Genomic DNA, 25149 nt, shown 5'->3' on the forward strand with positions numbered 1-25149 from the left:
AGATTGAGACAGAGAGAGAGAGAGAGAGAGAGAGAGAGAGAGAGAGAGAGAGAGAGACAGAGAGAGAGAGACAGAGATAGAGACAGAGAGAGAGAGAGAGAGAGAGAGAGAGAGAGAGAGAGAGAGAGAGAGAGAGAGAGACAGAGAGACAGAGAGAGACAGAGAGAGAGAGAGACAGAGAGAGACAGAGAGAGACAAAATCGTGTTCAATTACTGTTCCGACGATTAAAATCAAAGCTGCATCGATGCCTGTCTCTCTCTCTCTGACTTACTGCAATAAATATGTTGTTGGTTTGATTTGTCTGAGGTGAACATTGTTTACTTCTTTAATATTTAGGGGCAGGTCTACCAAAAAAAAAAAAGAGGTAGACAGCTTGTGTGTTTAAACATCTGAATCATCTGTGTGTGTGTGTGTGTGTGTGTGTTCTCTGCGTGTGTGCGCGTCTGTGTCTGCGTGTGTGCGCGTCTGTGTCTGTGTGTGTGCATTCGTGTGTCTGTCTGTGTCTGTGTGTGTGCATTCGTGTGTCTGTCTGTGTGTGTGTGTGTGCATTCGTGTGTCTGTGTGTGCATGTGTGTGTGCGTGCGTGCGTCTGTGTGTGTTCTCTGTGTGCGTGTCTGTGTCTGTGTGCGTGCGTTCGTGTGTGTGTGCGTGCGTTCGTGTGTGTGTGTGTGTGTGTGTGTGTGTGTAAATGCATGCGTCTGTGTGTGCGCGTGCGCGCGTGTATGTGCGTGCATCTGATGTGTGTGTATGTGTGTGTGTGCGAACGTGTTTGTGTGCGTCTGTGTGTGTATGTGTGTGTCTGTGTTAGGGGTGGGGGAAAAAATCGATACAGCATAGTATCGCGATATTTCTCGTGGCAATACTGTATCGATACAAAGGCGCCAAGTATCGATCTTTTATTATTTAAATTGCACATCAGAATTTAACTTTTTGGTAGTATAATAATAAAATCAATTGCTTATTCAGTCCACCAGATGGCGCTGTTTGTTTTCTGGTGAGGTCAGCGGGGTGACTGTCAGCGTGCAGGCGGATGTAGATAAAATAAACATGGCAGCGTCAGAGAAAGAAATCAGAAATGCACCATCTGCGTTTAAATCAAGTGTTTGGACTTTTTTCGGATTTTTTAACAAGGAGGGGACAACTGAGATGGATATGAGACATGGGATTTGCAAGGAGTGTCGTATGCAAATAAAATACTCTGGGAATACCACAAACATGAGGGCTCATCTCACACGCCACCATCCAGAGTTAGCGTTAGCCGAGGACGGTAAAGCTAATGCTAAACCAGCTCCGCCAAAAAACCAACCAACACTGGACACACTTAGCTTCACAAAGCTACCTCCCAATTCAGAGCGAGCTAAGAAAATAACTCAAGCCATCGCCTACTTCATGTGCAAAGACCTGCGTCCTTACAACGTTGTGGAAAATGAAGGATTTTGTCATTGCTAAAAACACCGGAACCAAGGTACGTGACTCCGTCGCGCCGTTTTTGTACTCATTTTAATTGTAAAAAATACCTGTAGTAGCACAGCAGTGCATACCTGTTGGTATTACAGTCTAGTCCACCTTAATTAAAAATGCAAACAGTTCAGTTTGCCAGGTGTATACAACATTTATAACATGTTCATTAAAGTGCTGGTTAGTTAGTCAGCTTGACAGTCACATTTTACAGCAATAAAATTCATGTGAGATGAACAAACAGATGTTGACAAAGTTTTCCTTTGGGGACATAATAATGAAGTTGGAAAAAAGGTAATAAATTGCAATATATTGCAGAATATCGCAATATGTTTAAAATCGCAATAATATCGTATCGTGACCTAAGTATCGTGATAATATCGTATCGTGACCTAAGTATCGTGATAATATCGTATCGTGGTACCTCTGGTGATTCCCACCCCTAGTCTGTGTGCGTGCATGCGTCTGTGTGTGTGTGTGTGCGTGCATGCATGTGTGTCTCTGTGTGTGTGCGTGTGTGCGTGCTTGCGTGTTCTCTGTGTGCGTGTCTGTGTCTGTGTGCGTGCGTTCGTGTGTCTGTGTGTGTGTGTGTGTGTTCTCTGTGTGCGTGTCTGTGTCTGTGTGTGTGTGTGTGCGTGTGTTTGTGTGTGTGTGTGTGTGAATGCATGCGTCTGTGTGTGTGTGTGTCTGTGTAAGTGCGTGCGTCTGCTGTGTGTGTATGTGTGTGTGTGTGCGAACGTGTTTGCTTGCGTCTGTTTGTGTGTGTATGTGTGTGTGTCTGTGTGCGTGCATGCGTCTGTGTGTGGGTGTGTGAGTGCATGCATGTGTCTGTGTGTATGTGTGTGTGCGTGCGTGCGTGCATTTGTGTCTGTGTGTGTGTGTGTGTGTGTGTGTCTGTGTCTGTGTCTGTGTGTGTCTGTGTGTGTGTGTGTGTGTGTGTGTGTGTGTGTGTCACCTGGGAGGCTGGATGTGGAAGTTGTCAAAGACTTCTGGGTAGAGAAGCGGGAAGACGACCATCTCCTTCAGGGCTGCGATGTGACCCGACAAACCTCCGATGCTGTCGAACCCCACCTGGGGAGGGAGGGAGGGAGAGGGGAGAATACACAACATGTCTGCACCAGGGGGCGGAGCTACGGGGTGGAAATGGGGCTCCAGCCCCGAATATTTTAGGGCTTTTAAATAACTTCAACTTTGTGTCGTGGCCCCCTCAGTCTCTCTGAAACGGACGGGCTAATTAATGCAGCAACCCTATACCTATGTTACGGGACTTATAGAAACAGAAATATCAGACAGTATCTACCTATGTTATGGGACTTATAGAAACAGAAATATCAGACAGTATCTACCTATGTTATGGGACTTATAGAAACAGAAATATCAGACAGTATCTACCTATGTTACGGGACTTATAGAAACAGAAATATCAGACAGTATCTACCTATGTTACGGGACTTGTAGAAACAGAAATATCAGACAGTATCTATCCTTTGTTATGGGACTTATAGAAACAGAAATATCAGATTCAATATCAGTTTCTGTTTCTCTTCAGGTGTGAGGAGGGAAGCTGAGTCATCCTCAACATTTGCTGTGTTCTGGTTTCCGAATGATGAAGACAGTTGGAGAACAGTCAGATACAAAATAGGACGTACACAAGCAACAAAAAACCCCCCAAAAAGTGACAATAATGTTGAGAAACGTCAGAAAAAGCGACAAAATGTAAAAAAAAAAAAAAAAAAAAAGTATCATGTCGATTTTTTTTGCAAATGATGTACAGCTTTTTAGGCATTGTATTATCAATCGGCTTGAAGAATAGTTAATAAAGCTGCTGTAAAGGGAGCAGGCCCCCCTGGTCCGAACTCACCGATTGGTCGATGGCCATGGGATCGATGTCTGCCAGACCTGCTCCGGCGTTCATCTTGTCTCTGCGAGTCCCCAGAGGATTGTCCGGACACAGGCCGAGCGGCCGACAGCTGAGCGGGGAGAACCAAAAACCCCCCCAAAAAAAAAACAAATCAACAGATTGATGACATCAACAGCAACCCGTTCTGTGAGCAGCTCGCACATTCAGTCAGCCCAGATGATGTTAATGAACGTTGATGAGTGTTGGAGAAAGGCAGACCTGATTTTACTAAAGCAGCATCAAATATTGTGAGCTTAAAAAAAACAACAACAGTTCCACCATTTTGGGAAACAGTTTTTGGCCTTCTTGACGAAAGCTGGACGAGAAAATCGACAAATCTTATGTCTGCATGCTTCGTCGTTTAAAGTGCCCATATTATGCTCATTTTCAGGTTCATAATTGTAATTTGAGATTGTACCAGAATAGGTTATTACATGGTTTAATTGTGTACTGCACATTGCTGCAGCTCCTCTTTTCACCCTGTGTTGAGCTCTCTGTTTGTGAGACATCTCAACTTCTGTTACATCTTTGTTGTCAGTCGCACATGCTCAGTAGCTAGGTAAGGACTACATGAGTAAGCTAGCTGTTTAAACAACTTCGGCCTGTACAAGGCAGGATTAGCCGGGAGACTTCTTCTAAACGAGGGCGCACTTCACACTTTGTGTGGAATACCTGCAGAACAGGGACATGGAAGTAGTTCTTTACAATTTATTTTGTAGATTACGGTGAATTTGTGTGTGTTGTAGCAGTGTTTTGCCATTGAGAACGAGGTAGCACGCTAGCATGCTAGCGGTTAGCCCCCTAGTTTCGGCTAGTGACGTAGAAAGCCGTGCAGATGTTGACCAGCTCACCCGGAGACTGAAGGCAGGACACATTCAGAAACCGTATCTCACTCAGAACACCATGCATGGTTGTTTTCAAAGTTTGTATGCGTGTGGAAGCACCAGAGACACAAAATAACACCCCAAATCCTAGAAAAAAAGTGATTTTTTTCATAATATGGGCACTTTAATTTGATTTTTGTTACTTAACCAGGTGAAAGTCTTGTTGACATTCAGATTTAACAGAGAACAGATGGTAGCATGAAAACATTGTCACAACAATATCCCGTATGTGTGTAATGTAGAGTATGAAGTCGGCTAACGCTGCGTGACAGCCGAGGTTAGAACAGTTTTACATTTTCCATTAGATTTTATTTTAGTTTTGACTTTTGGATTAAATTTTTTGGATATACTGTAGACTACATGACCTCCGACCATGTGATGTGATAAAAAAACAGATTAGGGTCATGGGTCAATGCAATCAAAATGCACCTGAGGAAGGCTAAATTGTGGGCCCGAAACGTTGTGTGCCTTATTTGCACCATTTTATATTATTATAATTTATAAATTATATTATTATTACCTTCATTGAACATTCACTTTACAGCTTGAAAATCTAAAAGCAAAGACCGAGGACGGCTGCGCTCGTCCAATCGAAGCGTAGGGACGGTTCATGTTGTCGTCCCCCTCAGCAAAAAGAGCTTTCGGCGTCTACACCCACTGACCTTCCGGAGACTTTTTCAACGTTCGGCACGTCCTCGTCCGAGTCGTTGTCCTCTTCGGACTGAACCGACAACGTGCTCTTAGTGGGTCTGGAGGATGAAAGGGAAAGGAAACAAGGAGATGGAGGTGCTGTAAAGGACTCGGAGAGTGGTTGTTGTTGTTGAGTTTGGATGGAAATGAAATGGTAAATCAATGATCGGTTTCCTGTCTGAGCAAAAAATATGCAGGGTTTTCCCCACCATCATAAGTCTGAGGTGCAGCACCCGAGCAAAGCGAAAATCATTGTGAAATGCGGCAAAAAAAGCGCCAAAGATTTTGAAAAAAAACATCAAATTAACCAAAAGACTTGTCTCGGATCCAATGATTGGAGTTGGACTTCTTTAAAGGAACACGCCGACTTATTGGGACTTTGTCTTATTCACCGTATATCCCCCCCCAGAGTTAGATTAGTCCATCCATACCCTTCTCCTCTCCGTGTGTGTTGTAACTCTGTCTGACGCACCCACCGCTAGCCTAGCTTAGCACAGATCCTGGAGGTAACCGGCTCCATCTAGCCTAGCTTAGCACAGATCCTGGAGGTAACAGGCTCCATCTAGCCTAGCTTAGCACAGATCCTGGAGGTAGGATCTGTGCTAAGCTAGGCTAGATGGAGCCGGTTACCTCCAGGATCTGTGCTAAACTAGGGGCGTCAGACAGAGTTACGACACGCACAGAGATGAGAAGGGTATGTATGGACTTATCTAACTCTGGGGGAGATACGCTGAATAAGCTAAAGTCACAATAAGTCGGCGTGCTCCGTTTAATCTTTTTGAGTGTTATTTATTTTTGTATCTGCTCTAGCGTTTCCACCGTTTCCGACACAGACATGGTGATAATAACGGTCAAAAATCAGGTCAAATTTCATAATTGTTTTTACTGCAAAACATCACATTTTCTTGAGGAAAGACCCCTAAAACCCTCTGCCAAATATGTGCACCCAAGTCTTTGACAAACCACGGGGAAAAAACGGAATATGTTGCAACCCAAAAGACAAGAGAGAAACTCGGCATTTCTTAATTTCAAAGCAACAAATAACAAGTAAACTAAACCAGATTAAACTTGGTCAACCTGGAACAACTCGTAGGTATGAGGTCAAAGTTGTGTCATAAATTAAACCCATTTTCCTTGGTATGTTCCGACAATAAAACACAAATAAATAAAAATAGGGACCAAATACTACCGACACGCATCGTACACGACTAGCCGTGTGGCGGTTAACGTGGTGCAAAATGCAAACGTTGCTTTTATGTTTTGTGTCATTTTGAATGGAAATTGATTTATTTGAAATAGGACAACGCACAAATAAACATTAAACTTGTTAAACAAGAGAATATGTCTTGGGCCAGGTTATAGCAACAATTGCTAATTTCCACCTGTAGTCCCTGGGCAGGTTTGACAAATTAAAAAAGACAGTTAACAATTTTAAATTGAAATTTCACAGGACTATAAATGACATGGTGTCCATGGTAATTAAAAACAAGCAGATTTGACAATGTATTTCTTAATTTAAAGAAAGGAAAAGTCTGACCTGAAGGCTGCTCTGCGGGTGGTGTTCAGACCGGAGGCGCTGATCCTGAACGTTCCTCTCGGGAACCCTGAACAACAACGGAGGACACGACAACATCAGGGCTACAGGTCCGCTACATCTCGCCCTGTAAAATCAAGGCTGAAGGTCTCCCTTCTGACGCTGCCGGTTTTTAAAAGTAAAAATAAGTAACTGTACATGTTATTCTTGCATTTCATACTTCGTCTTATTCTATTGTAGCTGTTTTTTATATTCTCTTTAACAAGTGTCTTGAATCGGAGATCTTCGACAGGGAGCCCGGGACCCCAAAGGGGTCCTCAGAGTTACTGAGGGGGGGCCCTCCAAATTATTGTATTGTATAAGTAAAAAAAAAAAAACTTATCAGCAAAATATAAATCAGCCTATTTGTGAAAAAAAACACAAAAACATTGATGATAGGCTAAGGCTATGTTCACACTTGGCGTCTTTTTTTCGACAACAAAAAGTTAACTAGTGTGCTTTTTAAGTGAAGAAAAAAAAAAGCTGGCAGCGTTTGGGTTACAAAAAGCAGCCGAGAGCATCTGTTGTTGCTATAACAACAGCTACTTGTAAAGCATCCTAGCCAGAGCGCTAAGTGGAGCGGCGCAAATGCTAACACAAAGTGGTGGAGCGAGCTAGAGAAATAACAGAGAGAGAGAGAGAGGTGCTAACGTTAGCTAAAACAAAGTGGTGGAGCGAGCTAGAGAGAGAGAGAGGTGCTAACGTTAGCTAAAACAAAGTGGTGGAGCGAGCTAGAGAAATAACAGAGAGAGAGAGAGAGGTGCTAACGTTAGCTAAAACAAAGTGGTGGAGCGAGCTAGAGAAAGAACAGAGAGAGAGAGAGGTGCTAACGTTCGATAAAACAAAGTGGTGGAGCGAGCTAGAGAAAGAACAGAGAGAGAGAGAGAGGTGCTAACGTTACATTAAACAAAGTGGTGGAGCCAGCTAGAGAAAGAACAGAGAGAGAGAGAGGTGCTAACGTTACATTAAACAAAGTTGTGGAGCCAGCTAGAGAAAGAACAGAGAGAGAGAGAGGTTCTAACGTTACATTAAACAAAGTGGTGGAGCCAGCTAGAGAAAGAACAGAGAGAGAGAGAGAGGTGCTAACGTTACATTAAACAAAGTGGTGGAGCCAGCTAGAGAAAGAACAGAGAGAAAGAGAGGTGCTAACGTTACATTAAACAAAGTGGTGGAGCCAGCTAGAGAAAGAACAGAGAGAAAGAGAGGTGCTAACGTTACATTAAACAAAGTGGTGGAGCCAGCTAGAGAAAGAACAGAGAGAGAGAGAGAGAGAGAGCAAGAAAGAAAGGTGCTAACGTTAGATTAAACAAAGCGGTGGAGCGAGCTAGAGAAAGAAAAGAGAGAGAGGGAGAGAGAGAGGTGCTAACTTAGATAAAACAAAGTGGTGGAGCGAGCTAGAGAAAGAACAGAGAGAGAGAGACAGAGAGAGAGAGGTGCTAACGTTAGATAAAACAAAGTGGTGGAGCGAGCTAGAGAAAGAACAGAGAGAGAGAGAGAGAGAGAGAGAGGTGCTAACGTTAGATTAAACAAAGTGGTGGAGCGAGCTAGAGAACAAAAAGAGTCAGCGGTGGCATTTAAAAGTGCTCTGAGCTTTTTTGAAAACACGGTTCACTCCGTAGGATTATAACCTAGAACAGACGCTGGCAGCTTCAAAAAAGCCGCCAAGTGTGAACATACTGTAGCCTAACTGGCCTATTTTAATAGCTTAGTATGCTATGCACTAAAAAGGTAGTCTGGCTATCACCAGACCAAGCTCGAGCTGGCCAAAACACGGAAAAAACACGGAAAAAACACGGAAACGGAGTTGGAAATCAAATCGCCGGCAGATCGGGCTGGGTTTACCGTCTAGTAAAAAGGTCCAGTATGTATAAAGGCTTCAGGACACCTACACGTTATTATAGGCCCAGTTTAATATGCAATTCAATTTTATACAATATATGTAGTAGGGGGTCCCTGCTCCGTCTCTCTCAGTTATGGGGTCCTTGGCTTAAAAAATGTTGAAGACCTAAATTGTTTGGTAAAGCACTTTGAATGGCCTTGTTGCTGAAATGTGCTACTGTACAAATAAAGGTGCGTTTGCCTATGAGTTTAAAGCAGCCTTTAACTTAAACCTGAAGTGTTCTGGCTGAATATTGAAACCGTGTTTGTGCTTTTCGTTCTGCGGTGCAGAACCGACTAGGGCTGTGCTCGATTGAAGAAATTCTTAGTCGACCAACACTCATTCAATCGTATCGACTGATCGATGAGTTGATTTAATCGACAGATCTGTAAATCTGAGTTTCTCCACAAAGAGTCGCGCTAAAGCACCACTTTAATTCTTGTGTTTACCAGAGATGTGCTCGTACGTTTCTTGGAAATAAGTCATTCAGCATGAAAAAAGCATCAAACATGTCGATGCGTAGCCAAATGTGTCGTCCAAGTTTTTGATACGCGACGCGCCGATGAGCACAATACTACGCGTTGTCGGTGGGGGCGACCCTGCACGTATTGTACATTACCCAAAAATATTGAATCAACTTAGCTGAGGAAATTCATCAAACACAGGACTACTGAGTCACATTTTTCGGTATGTATCAACGTTGTGTGTGTGTGTGTAGTCTATGCTGGGTGCCCTCCTCAAGAGGCTGAAGTAGCCTACAGCAGGAGAGAGACCCACATGTATTTATATATATTTAAAACCTGATAAGCCATGTTTAAGTGACCTTTTAACAATGTATTGGTCAGTGCTACCCAATCCCAAGAACTCCTTTGTCCCTCACGCCATCATACTGTACAACTCCTCACTCGGGGGGGGGAGGAGGAAATAGGGTAAAGAGGACAGAACAGAACACTGTGCAATAAATTATTAATACTTTACTCACATACATACCTGGACACTCTGGTCTAACTGCTCTTAACTGCTAATTTATGCTAAATGTAATTTATTTATTAACTGTATAGTAACACAATACCATACACAGTCCTATATACCTATATATCTATCTTTATTTATCTGTAGTTTATTGTTGTTTTACTGTTTGTAAAAATATTTAGCTAAAAGTTTTATTGTTATTCTTATACTGTATTTTTTCTATCTTTTTTCAATTTAAAGAGTGTTTTTGTAAGATGCTAAAATCTGCTGCTGGAAGTCTAAGTCTAAGTCTAATGGACTAGAGAAATCTAAGTTGACTAAGACCAAAAGGACCGATTAGTCGACTGAGAGGGAGCAGCCCTAGAACCGACCGTTGCCGGGTCGCCGGTACAGCGCCGAGGCTCGGCTCAGTTTGGCGTCAAAGTTGTGGTTGGCGGCGCTGCAGCTGCTGTCGTCGTCTGGCGCCACTTCCTGCCTGCTGTCCTCCTCGCCGGCAACTCCGCCTGGAAACAACAGATTGTAGAAGGAAAGAAAGGGACAAAGGGAGATGTTCAGAAGGCCACATTATTTTTAAATGTTTTTAGTTAAAAAAAGCAGATATTATGAATCATTTCGACTAATAGTTGAGATCAGAGCATGCTGAGTGAATCACGTAGTCAGCATACGGTTTTGAAACCATTTAAACATGTTCTTTTTTTCAAATGCTATAAAATTATATAAAATTATAAAAATGTTACCTGTGAAGAATGTTGCATGGGTCCCATATAACATGCATCCATGCATCCAAGTTATAGTTTTGGGCAATGTGGTTGAGAGAAACACATATTTCTGATATAATTTCAATGTTTAAAAGTGCCCTGCCACACGTATTTCATGTCTTTGTGGTGATGTCTGAAGTTCTACCATGGACTCTGTAACATTTTTTGGGGAAAAAATGTCTTGGTTACCTTGGTTCAAGCCATTCTAGCGTGGTATAGAAAGCCTGCAGGAAGACTCAGCTCGATTTGTGCCAGTTTTCATTAATATTCAACGAGGTAAGCTGTTTGACTCTGATTGGCTAACAGCTAGCCAATGAAGAATCCTTTACCCAGCACAACTGGGCGAGCTCATGAATAGTAATGAGCTCAGGCAGTAACTTTGACATAAGTTTACAGAACCCAATTGTGGGTTCATAATCTGACATAGACTTTGCTGACGTGAACTCGGTACCCTTTTGTCTGTGGTCAGGGAAACTTAGTGTCAAAGAAAGAGCGGGAATTAATCAATTGGAGTCAGATTTGACTAGGGTTGGGTATCGTTTTTTTTTTTTCCGATTCCGGTGCTAAATCGATACTTTTAAAACGGTGCCGGTGCCTAAACGGTGCCTGAACCGGTACTTTTCAATAAAGTTAAAAAAAAAAAAGAAGAAGAAAAAAAATAAGGGTAGTAAACAACAGTCAGTGACTTGTTTACTGCTAAGGCCATGGTCAAAATTAAAGATTTAATAATAATGTAATAACTATAACAATAACAATAACTTATTTCACCAGTAAATTGCTGTTGAACCCCAGATGGGAAAAGGGTATTTTACAATTACTGTGAATGCACCACAAGGCTACCTGTTTTAAGTGAATCTGTGTTGTTTAATTCCGACAACGGCAGCTGCGAGTGAACGCACCGTCTGTGTTGTTTAATTCCGACAACGGCAGCTGCGAGTGAACGCACCGTCTGTGTAGTTTAATTCCGACCATATAAACATACTGTATATCTTTGAATTGCGACATCCCGCTGTAGAAGTCCTCTACAGTGAAATACAGTCACACTTTACACTGTTTAACGTTAGCTGTCAGCATTTTAACCGTGATTAATCCAGCTGCTAGCTAAAGCTAGGCTAACGTTACATGCTGTCAGGTGTAGTGTAAAGTCGAGCACCGAAATGAGGCACCGAAACTTTCGTTCTTATTTGGTCTCGTTACTACCGTTTATGTCGGCACCGGTTCCCTATTGGCACCGAGTTTCGGTACCCAACCCCAGATTTGACAGGCTTTAGGAGCTTATTTTAGACATAATTCTCTACATATCACAGAAACTATCGGGCTCTGCATTAATGCTTTTGTAACTCGTCCAAAAAACAAAAAAAAGACATGTGGGCGCCTGGGTAGCTCACCTAGTAGAGCGTGTGCCCATATATAGAGGTTTACTCCTCGACGCAGGGGCCGCAGGTTCGACTCCGCCCTGCGGCTGCATGTCATTCCCCCCTCTCTCTCTCTCTCCCCTTTTACATCTTCAGCTGTCCTGTATAAACAAAGGCCTAAAAAATGCCCGAAAAATAATCTTTAAAATAAAAAAGACACGTGCCACCGGGCTTAACAACCTTTCTTGGGGGAGGGGTCCCTGAACGTGGACTCTGAACTGATTGACGTGTTGGTACGAACCGTGTTGATCCTGGCTGTCACTGGGCTCTCTCTGCGGAGCCACTGGAGTCCTGCTCCTCTGGGCTGTAGAGTACATCTTCTGCAAGTTCATTAAACACAAAAACACACACTGTAAGGAATCTACAGCACAGGCATTATAATACGTTTATATATACAGTCCTCCCCCTACAGTACAACATTGACAATAACATCGAAAATTTATGACAAAAACTAAAATGGAAAAAAAGTGACAAAAAAAGTAATAAAAAAAAAGAAGAAAAGTGACAAAAAAATTGGAAAAAAAAATTGGAAAAAAGTGATAAAAAAAATTTGCCAAAAAAAATGTTAATTTGAAAAAAAAACAGTTGCATGGTCGATGGGAAGACAACACAAGGGTTAAAGAAGAACCGGAGATATAAAAAGCAAAGAAAAGAGCAAGAGATCAAGATGTGTTCACTTGTCTCGTCATGACCCCGTACTCCTCTCGTTTGAGGGGGAATCGGTTTCCTTTCTGTCAACATTTAGAGGCTCTCTGGTCCCCGTTAGTGGCCCTTGGCTTCGTACACCCGGCACAAACCAAAGGGATCTGAACCACACAACTAGCCGGCCGACATTTTCACCAGCCTTCATCTCAGCCTTCGCACAAAGGGCTGTGCTCCTAACCGTCACAAGGGATTTGCGAAGTTTTTCCTTTCCAAATATAGAAACAAAGACTTATAGTGACGACTATATTTCAAAATATAAAAGGACTTTTTCGCTCGCCAGAATGGGTGGCAAACAGAGTAAGACACACGTCCCAGGGGGACCAATGGTGGAGTGTAAAAGGAGACAGAAGTCATCTCGCATTTTAGCCGCTTTTATATGTTCAAACTGGTTTCGACTGCTCTTCAATGTTTAATTTCTTATACTGCACTGTAACTTTTATTCTCGTATTTTGTCTGTTTTTAATTTTTTTAATTTTTTTTTATGTAAAGCACTTGCATTTTGCATTGTGGCAAAATGTGCGTTTGATTTACACATGTCCGATCTTACAAAATCCTGTCACATCAAATAAATCCGAACGATACACACGCCTTGAAATAAGTCCAAGTTTAAGAGCAACGGAACCTAAACCGTCAGCTGGGACAGAAACGTACAAACCCCAAAAACAAGAGGGCTGGGGGGCTGGTGTCTGTCAGGCTCCCAATATGCTGGCAGCTGATAGAGATTAGCCCGAGTCGCCCACTCCCCTCACAGCCGAGTGATAAGAGAGGCAGAGCCCACTCACACACGCAGACGGAGAGAGAGTCCACACGGTGTCAAAGCTGCTTCAACATGTAAACAAGGCGTCTTACTCCGGGACAGAAAAGTCAAAAACAGCAGCGGCGTATGTTCAAATCCGCTCGGAAATGAAACTGTACCTAAAACACAGCAGGCTGTGCCTGTTAGGGGACCAAGCAGAATCGGTAGAAGTTTCAAAATATGTCAGAAATAGTATCATATGAACACTAGGGGTGGGGGGGAAAAAATCAATACAGCATAGTATCGCGATATTTTTCGTGGCAATACTGTATCGATACACAGACGCCAAGAATCGATCTTTTATGATATATGTGTGTCGGTCAGTCTGTCTGCTTGACAATCCCCATTTTGCAGCAATAAAACTGAAGTGAGATGAACAAACAGAGAAATGTATCTCTTTAGATACAACAGATGTTGACAAAATTGTCCTTTTTCGGGACATCATTTGAAAATGGGAAAAATCTGAAGTTGGAAAAAAGGTAATACATCGCAGAATATTGCAATATGTTTAAAATCGCAATAATATCGTATCGTGACATAAGTATTGGGATGATATCGTATCGTGAGGCCTCTGGTGATTCCCACCCCTAAGGAACACATGCTGACCAGAATTAATAATGAAAATGAAGGATTTAAGGGGTCATGGGATCACTTTGTGTTGCCTATGGTATTGCTGGTATATTAATCGGAATGATAAGAGATGTACCACTGAGGCTGCTGGATCCATTTTCTTTTTAATTGATTTAAAAAAATGTTTTTTTACTATTATTACTTGTAGTGTATGTATGGGACTTTAAACATATTATTGTAACAATGCTGTCAGTTCTGTTCTGATTGATTGCCATTCAAATAAAAATCAAAACTTGAATTACAAAAAAATAAGAAAAGAAAATGAAACCGCAGCAGCACGAACATGTGCAACAAATAACGCTGACCATAAAGCACCAGGGTTCGTACGCATCTTAACCAATACTTTTCCATGACTTTTTGGCAAATTTCCATGACTACGTGTTCCTGAAAATGTCAGTCGACATTATCCAATAAGAATACCAATCTGTGTTAAAGTTTACCCTCAGGGGTTTAACAATAAAATGAATGATAATGTATGTGGCTCATAGTGGGATTCTTAATATCGCTCCCCGAATACAACGCTGAGGTTAAGACAACGTGAAAATACATTTATTAATCACATATTAATATGCTGTGGTAAAACATAAACAATTCCATGACTTTTCCAAAACTTTCTGGGTCTTTTTATGTTTTCCAAAACCTTTCCAGGCCTGCTGGAATTTGCATTTTTCAAATTCCATAACTTTTCCAGGTTTTTTTTCAAGACGTATGAAACCCTGTTTATACACATTATTGCACCACAACAACGCTGTCAGTTCTGTTCTGACTGATTGCCACTCAAATAAAAATCAAAACTTGAATTACAAAAAAATAAGAAAAGAAAAGGAAACCGCGGCAGCACGAACGCGTGCAGAGAAGAAGAAGCAGAGATCGTTTCTACCTCGTCACTCACTCCTTCTTCGTTGTTGCTCGGCAGCCTCTTCTTCTTCTTCAGGTCGTCCATCGTCTTCAGGATCCATCCCGTGGACGTGCTGCAGAGAAGAAGAAGAGTAGAACTAGACACTCTTCGTTCAGATCAAACCTACAGCGAGGTAGCTTGAAGGGGAAAGTCTGCCGATTCTCCGCTCTGCCGTGCATGCAGACGAGTAGTCTCCGATGAATCGCCTCAGAAGGGTGGAAACTCGCCGACTTTCCCCTCTTTAGCGTTTAGCTTTAGCACGGCGCCACGGCAACCATGACCACCTCTGGCTCTGGCCGTTTTTTTTTTGTGATTGTTGCCGGGCAAAACTCCTTGATTATGCGGCATGTTTTCTTAAAAAATGCAATATGGAATATGCTGTATGATATTTATGCAATTTTATGCGATGAAATTGCGGGAACTTGCAAAAAAACTGCTGTGTGATGAAAAAGAGAAAACAAAGTGACTTGGATGTGAAGGCGATGAATGGTCGGGCCCTGCTGGGAGAGGAGCTGAGAGAGGAGCTGAGAGGGGAGCTGAGAGAGGAGCTGAGAGGGAGCTGAGAGAGGAGCTGAGAGGGAGCTGAGAGAGGAGCTGAGAGGGAGCTGAGAGAGGAGCTGAGAGGGAGCTGAGAGAGGAGCTGAGAGAGGAGCTGAGAGAGGAGCTGAGAGAGGAGCTGAGAGAGGAGCTGAGAGAGGAGCTGAGAGAGGAGCTGAGAGAGGAGCTGAGAGAGGGAGCTGAGAGAGGAGCTGAGAGAGGAGCTGAGAGGGGAGCTGAGAGAGGAGCTGAGAGAGGAGCTGAGAGGGGAGCTGAGAGAGGAGCTGAGAGAGTTCTGGGAGGAAGCTGAGAGAGGAGCTGAGAGAGGAGCTGAGAGAGGAGCTGAGAGGGAGCTGAGAGAGGAGCTGAGAGGGAGCTGAGAGAGGAGCTGAGAGAGGAGCTGAGAGAGGAGCTGAGAGAGGAGCTGAGAGGGAGCTGAGAGAGGAGCTGAGAGAGGAGCTGAGAGAGGAGCTGAGAGAGTTCTGGGAGGAAGCTGAGAGAGGAGCTGAGAGAGGAGCTGAGAGAGGAGCTGAGAGGGAGCTGAGAGAGGAGCTGAGAGAGTTCTGGGAGGAAGCTGAGAGAGGAGCTGAGAGAGGAGCTGAGAGAGGAGCTGAGAGGGGAGCTGAGAGAGTTCTGGGAGGAGCTGAGAGAGGAGCTGAGAGAGGAGCTGAGAGAGTTCTGGGAGGAGCTGAGAGAGGAGCTGAGAGAGTTCTGGGAGGAGCTGATGTCTCACCTGGTGCTGATGCCGTCGAAGATGTTGGAGGCCTGATACCTGCTGGTCCGTTTGGTCGGCCTGGTGCTTCTCCTCGGCCCAGGGCCGCCTGAGTACACACACACACACACACACACACACACACACACACACAGACACACACACACACACACAGACACACACACACACACACACACACACACACACACACACACACACACACACACACACACACACACACACACAGACACACACACACACACACACACACACACACACACACACACACACACACACACAGACACAGACACACAGACACACACACAGACAAACACACAGACACACACAGGCACACACAGGCACACACACACACACGCACGCACACGCACGCATACACACACACACACACACACACACACACACACACACACACACAGACACACACACACACACACAGACACACACAGATAACATTTAGGCCTATCTGCTACCATCTGTTTTTGTATGTATATTTATTATGTTAAATACAAATTAAAACCAGACAAATGCACAAAAGCTCAGTTTTTGGTCTGGTCTGTGTGTGAGTGTGTGTGTGAGTGTGTGTGTGTGTGTGTGTGTGTGTGTGTGTGTGTGTGTGTGTGTGTGTGTGTGTGTGTGTGTGTGTGTGTGTGTGTGTGTGTGTGTGTGTGTGTGTGTGTGTGTGTGTGTGTGTGTGTGTGTACTCAGGCATTGGGCTGAGACTTTTACCTTTTCATACCATTTTCATATATTTGGTGTGCAGCAATGTTAATGTGTAAAGTAACTCAAACTGTCTACTATATAATATCATGGTGTGACTTTCTGTGAGGAGTTTAAACACGACTCTTTCTTTCTTTTCCAAACCTCCCAAAAAAAAAAAAAAAAAAAACCAATCCCAGGCCCCGGTGTTGACCGATGACGTCACCGTCCTTACCTGCAGCGGCCTGCAGCCGTTTGGATTTCCTGTGAACACAAAACGAGGCTCAGCGTCAGTGATGTCACGCAGTGGTGGAAGAAGTACTTTACTTCGGTAAAAGTACTGATACCACACTGTACAAATACTCTGGCGAGAGTCAAAGCCCTGCATTGAAAATGGTACTTAGCCCTTGTGTTGTCCTCCCGGGTCAAAACTGAAATTGAACACTTTTTTTTACGCTATTTAGACACTATTTTTTGTTGTTGTTTTTTCTACACCACTCACACCAATGTATGACCACTAGTTGTACACTAATTTGTTTCCGAATTCATGGTCAAGAAACCTCATTTAGATGAAATGATATCAATGTATTTGTGTTTTCGTGAGCTTAGAATTATGAGGTTCTATCTCCGTTTAGGGTAGTTCTTCTGAGATATTGAGCATCAACGTTTTTACATCCCAGCTATTTTGTGAGATGGAACCTTTTTATTTTATTAATAACTAACTAAGAAAATAATTTTCTTTTACAAAAAATAACACCACACAGGGATTAATAAACACCTAAGGGATCGGATTATTGTCAAAAACTCAATTTCGGCCAAAAGTGGAGATAGAACCTTATAATTCTAAGCTCACGTTTTGTCAAAGAGAAACCATTTAAACTGAATATTTGGACAATTTGGATGAAGGAATCCCAAATGTTCTGATGTAGAAACTTTTTAAAAGCACAACAGAGGAGGGTTCAGTAAAAGTCTGTAACTGTCATCAGAAAGTACTCAAAGTAAAAGCACTGAACTGAACTAAAAAGCTGAAATAAACGGAGGATTTCGTCAGCGAGAGTGCGTCTCAAACTACACTGGTCCGACCTGATGACGGCTCTCGCTGGTGTCTCCTCTTCGTCGTCCTCGGGCTTCTCCGAGTCAGCCTGATTCTGGTCCTCGTCTTCGCCGTTAAAACCCTGAAAAAGACGCCAAACGCGACAGACGTTAGGGTCAGCTGACACCATGCGAGAAGTCGGTGTCACGCTCACACCGCCAAAGTAGAACATCGGTACAGGTGTTTCCTGACACACGCACACACACAAACACAGACACATGCACACACACAAACACACGCAAACACACACACACACACACACACACACACACACACACACACACACACAGACACATGCACACACACAAACACACGCACACACACACACACACACACACACACACACAAGCAATATGTGATCACATCCTTGGCATCCTATTACCGTGTATCATATAGAGCCACCAGGTAGCCCCCAAGGACCACATGAGTAGCCCTCAGACCTGTTCTAATAAATGGAAATTGAATATTGATATTATCTGTTTCCCACCTTGTTAAGTCATTGTTGATAATTATTGATAATGAGAAATCATTAACAGGATCAGTGTCTTCACATAGATGAGCATCATTAATCATTAATAACCATATATAACTAAAGGCAAACTGAGCAAATTTGTTATTTCAGAAGAGTGTATCAAACTGGTAGCCCTCCGTATGACTCAATACCCATGAAGTATGCTAGCTCTCAGTTCCAAAAAGGTTGGTGACCCCTGATATAGAGTATATACATCATATAGCATTGTTTAGTCAGAAAGAAGACATGTTACGGCAGCAAAATAGCCCAAACATTTCACAATATCATTAAAAAACGATGTTTTTTTGCCGGTAGTGTCTCGCCTTGATCCCAAAACATTCCCGGATGATTTATATTTATATTTCCACAATGATTATATAAAAAAAACTCAATTTGATTCACTTTAAAGTAAGTTAATAACAGCTTAGCTAGCTAAAATCTGACAAACTGCCAGTTGACACTGAAAACTCAAATGATGCAGTGAAGCGTCAGAACTCAAACGGACGGACTCACATCGGACAGTTCTGGTTCCTCCGGCCGGGGGTCCGTGCTCCGGGTCCGGGTCTCCGGTGAAGCCCGCAGCGGGGACCCGGTGGTTCTCACCGGGCTCTGCCGCTGCTGCTGCCGCCGCCGCCGGCTGCTCTGATCCGCGTCCCCGGTGCCTCGAGCACGGAGCGTCACCATGGTGACACCGCACACACACACACACACACGAACACAAGCTAACCTGAAGCTAACACGCAAAACCGTTAACTTTTAAGCTAGTTTACCGGTAAATTAACGATAAACAAACGCCACCAGAATACGGAAATAAACACGTTCAAGTCTAGGACGGTTGTTTGGCTCCAGTTGAACCGGCTGCTGCTCCGTGTGTTGAGGCGGGGCTGAAACACAAACACACACACCCCAAAATAATCCACCCTTGATCAATGGATAACGTTACAGACTGACTGATGTGTAAACATGTGTGTGTGTGTGTGTGTGTGTGTGTGTGTGTGTGTGTGTGCGTGTGTGGATTCAAAAACGCCGTGATCTGCCGCCGCCTAGTGACGTCATGCCGTAATGTGCGTAAGTAAACAAAAGACTAGCAAATTAAAAAAAAAAAATCAATAAAGCGCATTTAAATAAATAATTACATCAATTAAGTTAAATTTTTAATATGTTTGTTTATTATTTATTATTATTAGATTTCATTATTTATATAGCGCTTTTTCTACAACACTCATAGACTGTACAGCGTCATCTGAAAATTAAATATCTTTTGAGTTTGTTTGGTTTTGTTTGTTGCCTTACTAGATTAGCTTTTATGCTCCCAAACAAACATTAAAAAGTCAATTTTAAAATGTATTTATCCACTTTTAATAGTTTATCAAGGAGCTGGGGTACCTCACCATTTGGACTTAAGTACTGTACTGGAGTAAATGTACTTAATTACATTCCACCGATGGTGGTGTGGTTGCCTGCCAGAAGCTGTCTTGATTCAACTTTTTATCCAGTTAAAAGCCACATTTTATAGATTTTAACTCTTTATTTAAACCAGATGAAACCTTTTAGTCATCGTTCTGGATGTTAGCGGCAGTTTAGTCCCTCATTGCCTCATTGTGGCTAGTCCACACAGCATTCTGGGATGGGATAAAAACGTGCTCTGGTTTATTGGCATTTCTTTAAACCAATCACAATCGTCTTGGGGCGGGGCTAAGCTCCAGACGGAGCCACGGTGCCTCTGCTAAATAGTCTCTGGAAGTAAGCTGTTTTTGGTGGAACATGTGTACGTTCAAAAGTAGTTTTAGTCGTGCGAGAGAAAACTCCGATTGGACAGATAGTCTAGCTAGCTGTCTGGATTTACCCTGCAGAGATCTGAGGAGCAGTTAACCATAGTCCTCACAAATCAGCCGGAGGTTAGAACGCCAACACAGAGAAACAGAGGAAGGGGACGGACATCCGGCCGAATTTCAGGCGGAACCTGAACAATCTTGTGTACATAGACTAGAGCGGCCAGTCTTCCTCTATAATATATACTGTCACTCCCCCCTGTACTTAAATCCAGATTTTTGGGGTTCGTCAGAATCCGAAACCAAATACTGACTCCTCCTCCCGTCCTCAGTCCCTGAACCCAGTAAACACATGAATGAAGTAAACAGGGACTGTCCTTCCTTTGCCGTACCTGAAGTTGCTGCATTCTGGCTGCTGTCTGGAGATTCCTTCATGAACAACTCGTATTCTTCCAGATGTTTCAGACCAGATGTTGTAACAGCGGCCATGTTGTGTGTAGTTTAGGGTCCTCGCCACCACCAGACCAATCAGGATTGAACAGATTGAACATGTAGCTGGACTTGAATGGTCTTCTTTTGACTGAAAGTGCTGCCAAACAGCAACTTCTTCTGCTCACCAGATCCATGTCCACTTTCTCACAGCCTGCTGCATTGAACGCTCCACCTACGTAAACACCTTCCCGTAATCAACGGCGCCGTCACTACGGAGACCAGCGTAGCGCGCCGAGTGCAAGCGTAGGTTTAAGTTCGGCAGAAACCGAACCCCCGTCAAAAAGCCCAATATTCGGCCAAATCCTAATCCTAGATTTGGTGCATCCCTGGTCTTTAGTCAGGGTTCATACGCATTTTAACCAATACTTTTCCATGATATTTCGGCAAATATCCATGACTATGTATTCCTGAAAATCTCAGTCGACATTATACAATAAGAATTAAAAAAAAAAACTCAAAACTTTCTGGGTCTTTTTATTTTTCCCAAAACCTTTCCAGCCCTGGAATTAGCATTTTTCAAATTCCATAACTTTTCCAGGTTTTTTCAAAACGTATGAACCCAGTTTAGTTATATTGTTTTGATTGAGAACCCCCCCTCCTAGAGGTAGAAAAAAAAAAAATCACAGAAAAATCACATATTGTACGTTTAAAAAAATATTTATTTATTTATGTCACCAGTACATTATGTGCAGGACAAATGTCTTCAGAGTTCAAACACTACGTTCATTAACATTGAAAGAGTCCACGTCTTGGCTTTGTCCTTTAGTGAATTTGGATTTTATTCAAACTGGAAAATTTGGGACTTCAACTAATTTAAACTTTTATTAGACAGAAGCTACAAATATCTGATATTTGTCTGCTATTGTTTTACAATCCATGGTGTCTTTGAGCAAATACATATTTTAATGTTACACAAACACACACCTGTACTGATGAGATTCCTGAATTCATTGGAGATTTCTTAGAATGTTTTTTTGTGTATTTTCAAAAACATGTTTAAACTATTTCATCTTTCAGGGGTGTAAATACACAGCAGGAAAACAATACGCATAACCCAAAAACAACAAACATTTTAAATCCAGAAAATAAAATGACATGTGCTTAAGCAAACAATCATTACATGAATATGTTATGATTGTAATTAGAACACCACACGAAAGAGAGAGAGAGAGATAGTATAAACACGACTTACCAGTAAATAACCAAAATAAACAGTTTTAAGTGACATTTCTTGATTCTTCAAACAAACAATGTTAATTTCATCTAGGATAAAAAAAAGTGATTCAATTCCTCATTTAAAAAGGCCAACAGGTACATAATCTTAAAATTCCTAACGATAAACCCAGATAACTAACACATGAGCATAAATATTTTATCAGCTCAGAGATTTCAGACAAACTTTCACATTCATAGCTTCTAAAAATGCATATTTGCAACTTATATTTAATTCTACTCGCTTGATAAAAATAAAAGTGCATTTACAACAGAGAGAATTAAGTGACTAAAAGCATTCCTATATAACTCACACCACTTGTTTTAATATTACCACAGCTTATCACCAGTTTAAAATACATTGTGGACTTCATTTGTAATCCAGGCTAAAACTTTGTGGCTAACTTTGTGACTGTGTATTTATATAATTGTAGCCTGTTTACTACTTATCACATATATTATTTTTATAAGTATCTCCACAGTTCTGGTGACTTTGAAACAGCCTCAAGTTACATAATCCTAAACCACAAACAGGATATGTGTACTTTGAGTAGTAATAAGTGCAGATTGAGTTAGACAACAATAAATTGATAATTGATTATCTGCAGAAAATCTAAATTTCGCAGCAAGTTCACGGTTATAACGTGGCGAGATAAAGTGAAGACGATCAGGACAGAAATTTAAAGGCCGGTATCAGCAGTAATACTAGAAGTATACTTTGATTTATATTACATACATTTAATCAAGCAAAGGCACCAATGTAGTCCTTGAAAATGGCACCTTTTTTTAACATTTTCATTTTCTATAGCTAGTTCTTCTTTTGGGGTATTTTTGTTTTTTAATTCATTTGAATCACTCAAGTGATATTTATGTCCTTCGTGCTGTTCAATACTTTACATTTATACAGACCCTTTAAAGGTTCCCTCCCTTATTCAGCCCAGATGTCCCAAAGCCCCCTCCCCCCCAATAAACACAAGCAAGCCTTAAGCAGACTGTCACCCTGGTTTTTCTAATTCTAGTGAGATTTGAGAACAATTTTGTATAAAATGTAAGTATAAAAATCTCCACCTATGTCTCCTTTACTAATAACATCCCCTTAATTCTAGCAAAGATATAGTTTTAAATCTTTGGCTTTTTATAAGATCTCTATACAAACATACTTTTGATCTTTCAGGAGTCTCTTTAAGGTGCTTCTGAATTCATATTAATTACATTTATTACAGGTCACACTTTCTACTTTTTAGGTTTCACTCTACCTACAAGCTGGCCTAACTTTTAGCCACTTGAGACAAACGATATAACTATATTTTAGTGCTGATCACTTTGTTTTCATAGTTACAAAGTGCTACAATACAAGACCACATTGATGATTGTACTTGTTGATTTTCAAGTTCCCCATTTTATTTTATATATCCCAAACTAAAGTTATATGTCTTCATTGCCCGAGAGGCTTGTTGGCTCCGGGTCGGGTTTTTCGTCGCCTGCAGGGATGAACAGAGGTAAGTGAGTGAGTAAATTATGTACAGTAGATACTTGAAGCTTGATGCAGCTTTAAATCAGCCTACTCACTCTACTACGCTTGGTTATGTTGTAACCTTGGTTCTTTGAAGAAAGACTTTTTTACCAGTCATATTCCTTAATTGAAGTTTTCTTTAAAATGGTGTTAAAATCTTGTCTTGTTTTCATGAGCCCAATTTAGTGTCTTGTCTCATCAGCGGAGTGTCTCGTCACACCCCTAGTAACTACAGCTCCTCACTTCATCGTCTCCTGCTTGGTGTAACACATCTATGTACAATCACACTTTAAAAAAAACAATTTCTAAATGCAAACACTCACCCTACTAGTATGGGTAACACACATATGTACTACAATCACACTTTGGCATTAAAAAACTATTTCTAAATGCAAACACTCACCCTGGGAGGAAGGCTGGGTCACGCTGGCTGTGTTACTGTTGTTAGCGCTGGTATTACCTACACAAACACAAACACATATGCTTTCTTATAAAACTGTAACCTCACTTCACCGTCTCCTCGTTGGTGTAACACACATATGTACTACAATCCCACTTTGGCATTAAAAAACAATTTCTAAATGCAAACACTCACCCTGGGAGGAAGGCTGGGTCCCGCTGGCTGTGTTACCGTTGTTAGCGCTGGTATTACCTACACAAACACACACGTTTTCTTATTAAACTGTAACTACAGCACCTCACTTCATCGTCTCCTCGTTGGTGTAACACACATATGTACTACAATCCCACTTTGGCATTAAAAACTATTTCTAAATGCAAACACTCACCCTGGAGGAGAGGCTGGGTCCCGCTGGCTGTGTTACCGTTGTTAGCGCTGGTATTACCTACACAAACACACACGTTTTCTTATTAAACTGTAACTACAGCACCTCACTTCATCGTCTCCTCGTTGGTGTAACACACATATGTACTACAATCCCACTTTGGCATTAAAAAACTATTTCTAAATGCAAACACTCACCCTGGAGGAGAGGCTGGGTCCCGCTGGCTGTGTTACCGTTGTTAGCGCTGGTATTACCTACACAAACACACACGTTTTCTTATTAAACTGTAACTACAGCACCTCACTTCATCGTCTCATCGTTGGTGTAACACACATACGTACTACAATCACACTATGGCATTAAAAAACTATTTCTAGAGGCAAACACTCACCATGGGCGTGCATCAAATTTAGCTTTTCCTCTGCCTCCTGATGTAATAATTTTACATGTGACTGAAACTGTAATTTATTTGTCCCATTAGAGGCAAGGCGAGGTACCAGGGAAACTCGATTGCTGTTGATTGTTAACAATAGCTTCCTGTAACTTAGCACCCAGAAACGTTGAGGGTGGGGTGCAGACCTAAAGTAGCTGCCGTCCCCTGCAAGCATCGGGGAAGCCAAGAGGCTTCATGGTGACTGTCTGAAAGAAGCATCGGCCATCAGCTGTCAGATTTATGGAAAAGAGGAAAACACTCACTCTGGGGGACAGGTTGGTACCCGGCTGGGCCATTGTTACCGCCGTTACTGCTTACACCTACACACACACACACACACACACACACACACACACACACACACACACAGACACACACAGACACACACACACACAAGTAAAGACAAGCGGGGGGGGGAGGGGGGAGTTGGCAGACGATAACGTGGGAAAATTCATTCTGTGGACAAAGATACTTACTATTGCCACCATTGTAACTGGCAGTGGAAACGGTGCTGAGAGATACTGTGAAGAAAATAAAAGTCTGTTTAGTTGAACAGTGGTATTCCACAGATAAAAAATTGCGGTTAGTTATTTAATAATTGTTACAGGCTTGTTTGGTCCGAACTTTCAGACTTTTCAGTTTGATCTGGATCGAGAACACTTCTTTGTGTCGGACCTAATTTCAGCATTTCGATTCTAGCGGCATCGGCCGCTTGTTGCCATATCAACTCCAAACATCCTGGGCTGTAGCTGTCTCAAGCCAGAGAAAACGAACAAGCTCTGTTTTTTGTTAATGATTAATGTTTTGTTGTTT

At 42.2% G+C, this 25149-nt stretch overlaps 1 protein-coding gene and 1 long non-coding RNA gene across 2 annotated transcripts in view; both read right to left on the reverse strand.

Moving 5' to 3' along the window:
• Positions 1-19169, reverse strand: part of LOC114568522 (ATPase family AAA domain-containing protein 2) — a 48762-nt gene extending 29593 nt beyond the window's left edge. Inside the window, exons 1-11 of the mRNA XM_028598137.1 lie at positions 18643-19169; positions 17609-17700; positions 16761-16789; positions 15830-15917; positions 14542-14632; positions 11772-11850; positions 9729-9860; positions 6471-6537; positions 4906-4992; positions 3321-3429; positions 2415-2530 (exon numbers count right to left, since the gene is read on the reverse strand). Coding sequence (XP_028453938.1) covers positions 2415-2530; positions 3321-3429; positions 4906-4992; positions 6471-6537; positions 9729-9860; positions 11772-11850; positions 14542-14632; positions 15830-15917; positions 16761-16789; positions 17609-17700; positions 18643-18813 — 1061 coding nt within the window. The 5' untranslated portion in view covers positions 18814-19169. The remainder of the gene's footprint in view (positions 1-2414; positions 2531-3320; positions 3430-4905; positions 4993-6470; positions 6538-9728; positions 9861-11771; positions 11851-14541; positions 14633-15829; positions 15918-16760; positions 16790-17608; positions 17701-18642) is intronic.
• Positions 19170-21031: 1862 nt separating this feature from the next.
• Positions 21032-24668, reverse strand: LOC114568765 (uncharacterized). Its single transcript, XR_003694317.1, has 3 exons — positions 24600-24668; positions 24101-24157; positions 21032-23086 (listed from the first exon to the last, which is right to left on the reverse strand). It is a non-coding gene; the product is annotated as an uncharacterized LOC114568765 (long non-coding RNA).
• Positions 24669-25149: the final 481 nt, after the last annotated feature.

Source organism: Perca flavescens, chromosome 14 (genome assembly GCF_004354835.1).
Source record: "Perca flavescens isolate YP-PL-M2 chromosome 14, PFLA_1.0, whole genome shotgun sequence".
NCBI classification, from domain to species: Eukaryota; Metazoa; Chordata; class Actinopteri; order Perciformes; family Percidae; genus Perca; species Perca flavescens.